The sequence below is a fragment of the Dermochelys coriacea genome, chromosome 2, assembly GCF_009764565.3.
Source record: "Dermochelys coriacea isolate rDerCor1 chromosome 2, rDerCor1.pri.v4, whole genome shotgun sequence".
NCBI lineage: Eukaryota > Metazoa > Chordata > Testudines > Dermochelyidae > Dermochelys > Dermochelys coriacea.
In genome coordinates this window covers 200,552,955-200,563,809 of record NC_050069.1, presented here as the reverse complement: position 1 = coordinate 200,563,809, position 10,855 = coordinate 200,552,955, and the positions used below count along the sequence as shown (strand labels likewise).

General features: G+C 44.8%; 1 protein-coding gene across 2 annotated transcripts; it reads right to left on the bottom strand.

Moving 5' to 3' along the window:
- Nucleotides 1-2,557: 2,557 nt before the first annotated feature.
- Nucleotides 2,558-10,821, bottom strand: NKIRAS1 (NFKB inhibitor interacting Ras like 1). 2 transcript variants are annotated; one of them, XM_038391093.1, is made up of 4 exons: nt 10,764-10,821; nt 9,611-9,738; nt 5,922-6,163; nt 2,558-3,761 (listed from the first exon to the last, which is right to left on the bottom strand). In XM_038391093.1, exons 2-4 carry the CDS (start codon nt 9,702-9,704, stop codon nt 3,522-3,524), a joined length of 576 nt encoding a protein of 191 aa, XP_038247021.1. In that variant the 5' UTR covers nt 9,705-9,738; nt 10,764-10,821; the 3' UTR covers nt 2,558-3,521. The 2 variants fall into 2 exon arrangements, with proteins under 2 accessions (XP_038247021.1, XP_043364967.1); XM_043509032.1 differs by having other exon boundaries at nt 9,611-9,756; nt 10,764-10,794.
- Nucleotides 10,822-10,855: the final 34 nt, after the last annotated feature.

The window sequence follows — 10,855 nt, the reverse complement described above, 5'->3', positions numbered from 1 at the left end:
CTACTGCCTGGAAGGTGGATTGCCAGTGGGAGGACCCCTGCCAGTGCTACAGTGGCAAATTGATGCCATACTACCACCTGATTTCCTCTACTTCAGACAAAGGGATCAGGCCATTTGGATCACAGCAAGGGAAGCAAACAACTTTGTCTATAGCAGGGGTGTCCAACCTGTGACTCTGGAGCCACATGCGGCTCTTCAGAAGTTAATATGCGGCTCCTTGTATAGGCACCAATTTTCCAATGTGCCAGGGCATGCTCACTGCTCAACTCCTGGCTCTGCCCTGACTCCACCCCTTCCTGCCTCTTCCCCGAGCCTGCCATGCCCTCACTCCTCCCTCCCAGAGCCTCCAGCGTGCCACAAAACAGCTGATTGGGAGATGTGGGGAGGGAAGGGCTGATTGGTGGAGCTGCCAGTGGGGTGGGGGGTAGCTAACGGGGGGCAGCTGACATTACTGTGGTTCTTTGGCAATGTATAATGGTACATTCTGTCTCCTGCTCAGGTTGGCCACCCCTGCTCTATAAGGTTCAGGCTATGCAGTGCAGAAGTGGATAGGGTACAGAGCCACATGGTAACACTGTCCACTCCAACCTCACAGGCCTTCAGTGTTAATTCTCACATGCTAGCAGTATTTATCTTGCCTGCTTTCCCTGCTCTCTAATACAGAACACCCACTCGTGGTGACTTCATAGGTAGTATTTGGTTAGACACCTGGCAAGCCCACATGGCTGATCTGAGACTGACTCAGCTGCCATTCTGAGCATGGGTTCTCCACATGCTGCTATGACAGCAAGGGTGGCACACCCTACTTCCTCTTTGTTATGGGTAGATGGGAGCACCTTAAACGTAGTAGCATGGCGTGGGGGCTGTCAATGGTGGCATGTAAAAGCCGGAGAATCATTGCTGGTAGAACAAATTAGCCCTATCTTCATCCCGCTTCCAAAACCAGTCAGTGGTCCGCTTCAAACACTACATGTAAACAGTCAAGTTCCCTGTGTGTGGAGAAACATGGAGGATTCATGTACAGTCAGCAGGAAATTAAAGTGGGTGGTGGTCCACTGCTGCTCTGCTAGTACCAAAGCTCTTAGTCAGCTGCAATCCTTCACCAGAAACATGTGCAAAGTTCTAACAGAGTGTAGCAGGAGCTTGCTCATCCATAAGGAATAACTGAAGATGTAATTGCTGACTCTCTCTCTTGTCATATGCCTTGGGCACAGGAAGAACAATGATCCAGAACTACCTCAGCGGGCAAGACAAAAAAACAGGTTCAAGCATACAAGTAATCCAAGTTACTCCATTGTAAAAACTTGCTTCATTTTGGTAAATTGTATTATTGCACCATCCTTACTAGCTGTTCATACTTTGCACTGAGTTATTCATACCATGGTGTAGCAGAAGGATATTGCAGGTACATACTTAAAGGTTTCAGTGTAGCAGCCGTGTTAGTCTGTATTCGCAAAAAGAAAAGGAGTACTTGTGACACCTTAGAGACTAACAAATTTATTAGAGCATAAGCTTTTGTGAGCTACAGCTCACTTCATCCGATGAAGTGAGCTGTAGCTCACGAAAGCTTATGCTCTAATAAATTTGTTAGTCTCTAAGGTGCCACAAGTACTCCTTTTCTTTATACTTAAAGGGTTAGTGCAGCCATCAAAATTGAGACTTTCAAATGACAGTACTCAGCAGCTTAAGTGTCACCACAAATAACTATTGAGGTCTTGCTGACTCAGGACAGTGCAACACTCTGTTTAAAATACCAAAAATGTTTGGAACTTTGCTCATCTGTTCCCTGTTTCATTCATCTGGCTTTCCAAGCAGCTTCTATCTCTCTGTGGAAATGATTTGCTCTCCTGCTGCTTTCGCTCTATCTCCCTCCTCAGTCCCGTTCAGATTGTTAGGAGAGCAGAATCCTGAAATGTGTTGATCCATCCTGTGAGGTCAAGTTCAGTATCATATGCATCTGCTGTTGGAAGCTGTGCCACTTGTTACAGCCAAGGGATCTGCACAAGCATTTCTGCTGAACTGCCATGCGGAACTGGCTGGCTGGCTTTTGGATATACCCACCATTAGCAGGCCTCTCACTACACTCATTAAGCCTCTTCCACAAAGAGATACAGTGCTTCACACTGTTCTTTACATAGGCTATGCCTACACTACAGAACTTACAGCCAATGCAGTTGCCCCACGGGTAGTGCAGATGCTCTAAGCCGACGGGAGAGAGCTTTCCCACCAATAGCTTCCGCCGCCCACAGGGCTGGGGTAATTATGTTGGTGGGAGAAGCTCTTCTGCTGACACAATGCTGTCCACACATGCGCTTAGGTCGGTGTAACTTATGTTGCTCAGGGGGAATACCAACTTAAGCTGTAGCATATACACAGCCTTAGTCTTTCTACAGAATACGAGGTGTAACTTCCCTGTGCAGATAGACAGTAGCAGTGTTTGATGATTGCTCTGCTGGGCGAGGGTAGTAACTGCACCCCTTTCTGTCTCATATTTCCTAAGCTGTTGCAGGGTTCCAGCTGATTTAAGAACTACAGTACTAGCAACAGGAAATTTGTACTATCTCTTGTCCATGAAACCGTCCGATATCTAACCAAGACCAGGTAGCAGGTTTTGCTTCAGTTGACATCAGCAATATAAAAGTGGAACAAAATTTACATAATCTACACTCCAAGGGTTAAGATTTTTTATTTTTTTAATTGCTCCTCAAGCTTTTGTTTTGTACACCATGTAACAGTAAAGGTCACTTTCCATATTGGATGAGTCTAGTGGAAACTACAAGGAAGACACAGCAGGTTCCAGCCTTTGATCGCTAGTTGCAAGTCAGGCCTTACCTATCTGAGGATCACACATGGAATGTCACTATTTCCACATGCAGCAGGAACACTGATGCTCGCATATCCCTGCCAGGTAAGCAATGTTCTTGTCCGTCTCCTCCTGGAGTATTCTCGCTCAGCTGTCCTGGAACTTCTCCTACTGTACACACCACCCATGGGTAGTAAGTGAGGCACAAAGGGGCTGAAACTACAACACACATACCTTTTCCCTAGCCATGGGAAGATAAGTAAGCCCTTTCTCCTTTGCTACAACCAGGAGATTTTGCAATTGCAAAAGGGGAACAACGGAGGCTGGACAGCTGCATATGGAGTGGTTTACTAATTGTACACTTGTGAACTTGACCCAGTAGCAGCCTGAAATGGCCACGTGTGGGGATGCAGACAGCCATCACTGCTGTGCATCTGTGTTGAAGTGGGCTTTAATAGAGCTTCCCACTAAAAACAACACCCCAGTGACCATTATAACCTTTTTACAAAATGTTTCTTTGTGGAGTGCTTAAGACCGTGACCAGCTGTGGTTTTCCAAGAAAATACTTGATTGAAGGACAGCGACATTCATGACTTCACTGATTTTAATTCTGAATTCAGTATTGCCTCAGAAAAAACGTGCCAAACTAATGGCAGAGAAAAAGAGACACCATGCCCTTGCAACAGCAGATAAATAGCCTCCCCTGGAAGAGAGGGTTTTAGTTATCACAGTTATTGCCTTTGCTCTTCCTCCCAGGCAAGGGAAATGCTGACTTGTTCTGGGATTGGGAAAGTTTACTGGCTAGCGAAGTGAAAGGTTCAATGAGTGTTTTCCGATCTGTCACTGTCACCTCCCACAGTCTCACCTTCTCAGCCTTTGCCCATTGCTGTGCTACTTCTGTTTCCACTTGTCTTTGCTCTGTGAGGTCAGTTTTGTTTCCTAAGACAACAATTGTCACCTAGAAAGAAGAGAGAAAAGGTCCTGGTGGTACATGCAGATCAGTCACTGTATCAAAGTTGTTAAATATCATGCAGGAGCTAGGCCGTTCACAATCTAGTCTCTACATTAATTTTGGCTCACCTTAGACACATTCTGCATTTTGAAGTAGTAGAATGTGGGTTCAAACCTCTGTGTCACTCAGTGCGCTGGGGGCAAGGTGGGTGGTGATCGCTACCCACAACCGGAGGGAGACAGGAGAGTAGTGTGTCATACGTCACCCCATGGAAACCCATTCTGGTGATGAGCAAAGCTCTACAGCTAGATTCTCCATTTGCTTTGTACTTCGTGTAATTACACACACCAACAACAAGAGCGTAGAATGCTCGTGAATGTCGGTTTGACATCTACTTCACACAGATGACAATACAAGGCAGTAAAGCAGCCAAGTCCTGGCCAGACTGCTGCTTTCCAAGCCCCAGATTGTAGCTTAAGAAGAGTAAGTCTCTTCCTCCATAAGATAACCTGTTGATGTTACTACAAGCTGTCACGCTACTCAGAACATACAGGCACCCCCTATATGTTTTGCCTCTAACTATCACACTCAAGTGGCATATTGTCCTGGAGGAGAGATGTATAAACTAGGTACAAAAGCTAAGACTAATACAATTTTTTCAGAGGAGTTTGTCTGAACATTATATGCTCCTTGGAGAAGCCCTGCTCTGTACAGCCCTGAACTCAAACGTATTACTGTATTCCTTTAATTCTAACGCTCTCCTCTTGCTTTGGGTTGTTCTCTCTCTCCTCGCCTGCACTAGTTTTTACCATAGCCAGGTCTAATTATTCTTTCCTGTTGAGCAGACTCTGAGATGTCATATGCCTCCAGTTTCTTTCCTGGGGTTCTTCTGTCTGTAAGTACTTTACCACAGGTTCTCTTGCCTTAATATCTTCTACAACTCCCTGGAGAGCTCTCAGAGCATTATTACCTTCTGAGCAAGTCAGGATTACTGCTTTAAATTCTGTCAATATTGCTGATGTTTTAATTTGTATTGCATAGAGCCATCATTTCCACCATGTGCTTTAGTCAAGATCACAGCATCTTTCATTTACCACAGAGGCCTTCCCAGACCCACATATAAGCAGCTCTGTATCTGCCCAGAAAGCGGGGAGTTGACTTAGAAAAGCACAATAATGCTCAAGAACGTAACTTCAGCAACCCACTCAGGAAACAAGATACCTAACTATGGTCAATGGCTAATCTGTCTCTTCTGTGACTGCAAGTTGCATTGCTGTCAAACCATTCCTTCCCGCTCTCCCAATGAATACATTTTGAGTACTAATTAAGTACATCTTGTGTTTTGCAAGAAGTGGTATGACATTCTGCCTGTGTTAATCCCCCCCCCCTTTTATTGCCTGAATGAGCTTTATTTTGCTGGCCTATCGGCTAAAGGCTTTTAGCAGGGAGAACTGTTACAAGGATATATGGATACTCTAAGAAGATGGTAAACACAAGTGTACTGTGCAGGTGATATTCATCTAGAAGAGCTGCAACACTGTATCAACTGCTAATACTAGCTGAAAGAAAAGGAGGACTTGTGGCACCTTTCACGAAAGCTTATGCTCAAATAAATTTGTTAGTCTCTAAGGTGCCACAAGTCCTCCTTTTCTTTTTGTGAATACAGACTAACACGGCCGCTACTCTGAAACCCAACACTAGCTGCTTTCTAAGGGAAAATACAGTAGTCATTCTGCACAATAGAAGTGATTTAACAGCCACACTGAAATACAGTAGAGCCTCCTTGCTAATTGACTCTAATGTCTGGGAGACCCATTGTCAACTACTATATTTTATACATGAGCAAGTATGTGACTAAAACCAAATGAGGATAACTGACCACATTGTTTTATCCACTGCACTTTAGTTTTCATGTATAACACCTGAACAGTTTACAAACTATACTGCCGTCCATATGAAATACTACATTCCATCTCTACTGAGAAGAGGGGCAAGACATTTATCTTTTGTGCCAATTATATGGTGTGTGGATTAATGAAATTCCCGTGTATAGATTGCCCAAGACTGTAGGGAAAATTTGCTTTCCTTTGTACTGCTGTGTAATTTAACTTTCCATTACTGTCCTATTTCAGACACGACCAAGAAATTAAGGCATCAAGCTTTTACCTCTTTTTTGTCTCTGATTGTGTCAATCTCTTTTTTGATCACTTCTGCTCTCTGAAAGGATTCAAGGCTGTTCACAGCATACACAAGAACAAAACCATCAGCAACAGAGAAGTAATGCTTTGGAAACTCTACTCCCTCTTGCAGACCCGCAGTGTCATAGAGACGTAACTGTTCTTTAACCCCACGATCTGTTTCGACTGAAGCCAAATATACATCTTCCACTGTTGCACCTTCTTCTAAACCTGTTTTAAAAAAAAGCCCTAAAAGTTAGAACTTGTAATAAATTCTGTAAAAAGTGATGCTGTAAGTATTTATTCATACTGCAGTAAAACTACTAACACTCATGGCTTTCAACAGTGCATTTCAATCAATTTTAAAAAAATATATTTTTTTGGATGGGTTTGACCAGGATTTGAACTCAGATCCCATTGTGTTCTCAGCAAGAACAACAGGCTAGCTATTTACAGTAATGAGACCATGTCATATACACAAATTCAGTACATTAATATATGTAATGCATTTTTATGGGCATAAGTTCAGGATAATATTACTTAGATGGCCCTTCCCACAGGTTCCCCAAATCCTGCCCACCAGAACTGTACCAGTTGTTCTATGTATAAAGCCAGCTGCGGAGGAGTCAGAATTTGCCCCTCAGGCAGCATAACGGAGGAAAAAAGGAGTACTAAAGGAATTACTACTGTAAGGCTTAATTAAGTTTTCTTTAACAACCTATCTAGTCCCTATAGCCCTGATGTTGCCACCCTTCCTCATATTGAATAGTACCTTACTCCACAAGTAGAGTAAGGGGACTAATACATGTAGTCTATGGGACTACTTGTGTAAAGTACTAACTACCCAACAGGTAGACTCAGGCCATATGATGCCATAAGCAGCAAGGTTGAAGGATGTTTGAGTACAGGGAATCTACATAACTTAAGGACATGATGGAGATCTCAGAATTTCAAGTCTTGCTCACTGGTTTTAGTAGTAGTTTCAAGTTTTCAAACAAGCTTTCTGGTACCAAAGTTTGTCATCTCCTGCATCCATTGCACAAACATACACTTGTTGGTTCTTGTAGGATGGGTAGCTTTCTGTTGATTTTCAGACAATACTGACACATTGTTTTAGAAAATAAGGATTTTACTATGTTGAATAACACTATTTGAAACCCTTCATGCCAACAAAGATGCTGAAGTATTCCACCCACACCTGTACTGATTATTTCCCCTGCTGCATGCAACCTTTGTTTCCAGAAAAAAAGTGGCACAAGCTCTCCTCGCTACTCCCTCCCTCCTTTTCTAGTCTTCATAAATCCAACTCCCATTAGATACATGGCAAATTCTGATCACGCTATTTGATCTTGCCTCCAACTGTAGCCACACTGACAGGAGGACATAAGACTAACAGCATGAGGAAAGTTTGGACAGATTAATAAAAAGAGAATGAGTGCAAAATAAGGTTGTAGATCTGATTCAGGAAAGTGGTAGCAGAAGGATGTGCTGGGGCATTTTTAAAAAAATAGGTGGCTAATTGAGTCCCTTCTGAGAACAATAATTTCTTCCTGTTCTCTGCCTCCAGTCAGTGTACATGTGGCAGCTCCTCCCAATCAATATAATGGAAGCAGTGACAGATATGTCTTTACCATCTTACCTGATGAGAAAGGGGTGGAAATGAAGAAGTCCTTCACGCTGGAAAGAGCTAAGGGTGGGAGTGAGAATAAGCAACAATGATGGAGGACCTTAAAGACCTCTCTGAGGCATAGGAATTTACACACCAGTAGTCTCAATGGGTGAAATTCAGGCCTCTGCAAAAGGGCAGCACCAGGCCTATGTACCACTTAAAACATAAGAGCGGTCATACTGGGTCAGACCAAAGATCCATCTAGCCCAGTATCCTGTCTTCCTACAGTGGCCAGTGGCAGGTGCCCCAGAGGGAATGTACAGAAGAGATAATCATCAAGTGATCCATCCCCAGTCGCTCATTCCCAGTTTCTGGTGGCACATAGGCCTTCTGCTGGCCATTCCTGTAGTGGGAATTTCCCACAGTTAGAATAACCCACCTTTGAAGATTATTAGTAATCTTAGACTTGCATGCATCAGCTAGAGAAAGAGGAGGATAGAACCACCTGACAATGCTATGGTTGAAACCATGCTGCCAAGAATATTTGTAGTTGTTGGCTCGTACAATCGGCCTACAGACATTTTTCTTAGCCCTTGTTACAACTGTTATAAAACAAAGCTAAAGATTGCGGGGGTGGAAAGGCACATCATTTATAGCATTACTAACTAGCCTGAGTCTCGGAGAGTCCACTGGGTGGGGAGGAAGAATCCTTGTTTACATTACTAATCAACACCATGCAAGAAACATGCTCACAAGTTTCATCTGTAGCAAACTAGGCACACTGTAAAATTCTGTTTAGTGTAAATGGTTTTGCAATTTAGAAATACAAAGAGTAAGGATCACAGATGCTGAATGCCATTGACCAATAAATATTTGACAGTGAATATTACATAGTAAACTTAGACAATGCACACAGAATCTGCAAATACGCAAAACAGATTACAGAAAAGTGGGGTTTTCAGAAATGTCCAAGTGACTTAGGAGCATAAGTGCCATTGTCCTTTAATGTGATCCATGCTCCCATTGTGTTCCTTGGGCATTTTTGAAAATCCCACCTCAGGTTGTATGTATATGAGGGGATTTTGGCAAAGTACATTTGCTATTATCTATATTTCTACAATTCACCATACAACTTTTAGGCTTCTATGCTGCAAAGGACTGTGTCCTGGAGGATCCAAGCACATGTGCGGAGCTGCACATAGTACAGGGCCACCTTTTGCGATCAAAAAACAGAGATATAAAGAAAAGAAGCATTTTCAACGGAACTGAAGTTCTCACCATCCTTTTGTCTCATAGGTGATAAGCTCTGGCAGAAACAGAGGGGCCATAGGCACCTCAGAGTACAGGGATGACCTCCATCTGAGACATTACTGAACAGAGGGAATATTTCAAAAACCTTTCCAGACGTCTTTTGGAGACATTAACCTGTCAATGCTCTAGTCCGCTCTCTCAAGACAAGTCAGGCTGAAGAGCCCCAGGTACTATGGAATTCACACCCTACCGACCAGATGTTCTGCTAAATAGGTGTCAACCACAACTAAAACTAAGTTTTAAACAGTCTACAAAAGTGAAATCACCTCCCTTCTCAATTTAGCAGGTTTCCTATTCTAGATATCTGCATCTATTACATCTCAGATATAATAAGTCTACTCATTCTACAGTCATCTATATAGTCTCCCAGGTGGAAGACCAGAATTTCTAGTGTCAAAAAAACAGGCAGAAAGAACACATATTACCCCCTCCACTCTTCATCTTTTCCCCCCCTCTTCTAAAAACTTTTACATTCAGCAAGAAGAACAAGCAAACAACCCTCCTCCCCCACCACACACACACACACACACACACACACACACACCCACACAGCCAATTTTATGGTTACTTTGCAAGTGTCCATGAAGAGGTGATATAGAAGACTTAAAACAGTATTCAGAAGAGTTCCAGAAAACTGATTGCTGCCAAAACCATGTTCATTCTCCCCCTTCACCTCAGTAAAGGTAAGAAAAATTAAGGCCAGATTGGTAGCCCTAAAACTTGTTGGAATATCATAAAAATGGAAAAACATATCTCACCAACAGTATGCTTTCCATAGAGAAGCTGCTCCAAAATTGCTGTTTTTCCCACTGATGCCATTCCACAAATCACCACTTTGTAGCCCTTTCCCATCTTATTTCAGGATGGCAAAGTCAGCAAATAAATCCTGTTCAAGCACAGGGATCTGTTATATTTATATTACATTAACAGCAAAGTCACTGAAACATTCAGTGCTTTAGTATATTTTAATCATACAGTTCAACAAGTCATGGAGTTGATTTTGAAGCAGAGCTCTATCTGAAGAGGTCACCAGCAGCTGGTATTTCCAGGACAATGCAATTTGCTCCCCCCTCCACATTTTAGGCCTCAAGCCTTCCAACGTTTACACACATTTAAGTTTACTCAGGCAAGCAATTCCCTCCACTTCCAGGGGGCCGTTCACACACGTAGAGTTACACACCTGCTTACAGTAGTTGCAGGATCAAGGCCTTGCAGCCTCTTCAGGGCAGGGACTGTGCCTGCTTTTGTGTTTGTACAGCACCCAGCACGCTGCCTGTGCAGTGCTGCCAACTCCCACCACTACACTGCAGGTTTCATATAGATATTTTGATCTGATCGCTCCACGTCCTGGAAACACAGGAGCGCCTGGGCCTGGGCCTGCATTTCAAACCAAGCATGCCTCTCGCCCTCACGTTCGCAGGGAAAAGCTGGCAGAGGTGCCCCCCAAAAGCTCAGGCACCGGCGGGCCGATAACAGCTGCGTGCAGGGCCCTCCCGGGCGAGGGGGGGGACCTGACTTGCAATTTTGACATGGCTGCAGGTGGCCATGCCAAGGCACCACCCAAAGCCGCTGGCTCGATGTGCAGGGACCCCTGGCCCGGAGACAGGGCGGAGAAGGTGCCGCGGGCATGCAGGTGCCAGCTGGCCGGGAGGAGGCTGCTGAGAGGGAGGCTCTCCCCGGGGCTCTTAGCCCAGCGAGCAGGCCCCAGGTCCGGCCTTCCCTGCGGCTACTAGCCTAGCGACAGGGGGCGCCCCTGGCAGGAGGGGGCGGGGACCCTGAGCTGGCCGCGTGCGCCGCACACCCCGCCCAGCCTCTCCGAGAGCTCGGGCTGGGCTCCGCCCACAGCGCCCGGCCCCCAAGAACACGGCGGGACCTCGGACCCCCCTCCGCACAGACAGCTACTCCTCCCACCTTGGGGGCGGGGCTCCTAAGGCGCCTCCTCAAGCCCTGCCCATCCACAGCCCGATTTGTAATCGCAGCCCCGCCCCTTCCTTTTATTGGCA

Excerpts from the sequence above, each read along its gene's own strand:
- NKIRAS1 (XM_038391093.1), bottom strand. The coding sequence starts at position 9,704 with ATGGGAAAGGGCTACAAAGTGGTGATTTGTGGAATGGCATCAGTGGGA. Across the intron at positions 6,164-9,610 it reads CTATGGAAAGCATACTGTTG|GTTTAGAAGAAGGTGCAACA; the intron begins GTGAGATATGTT and ends TTTTTAAAACAG. Across the intron at positions 3,762-5,921 it reads CAATCAGAGACAAAAAAGAG|GTGACAATTGTTGTCTTAGG; the intron begins GTAAAAGCTTGA and ends TCTTCTTTCTAG.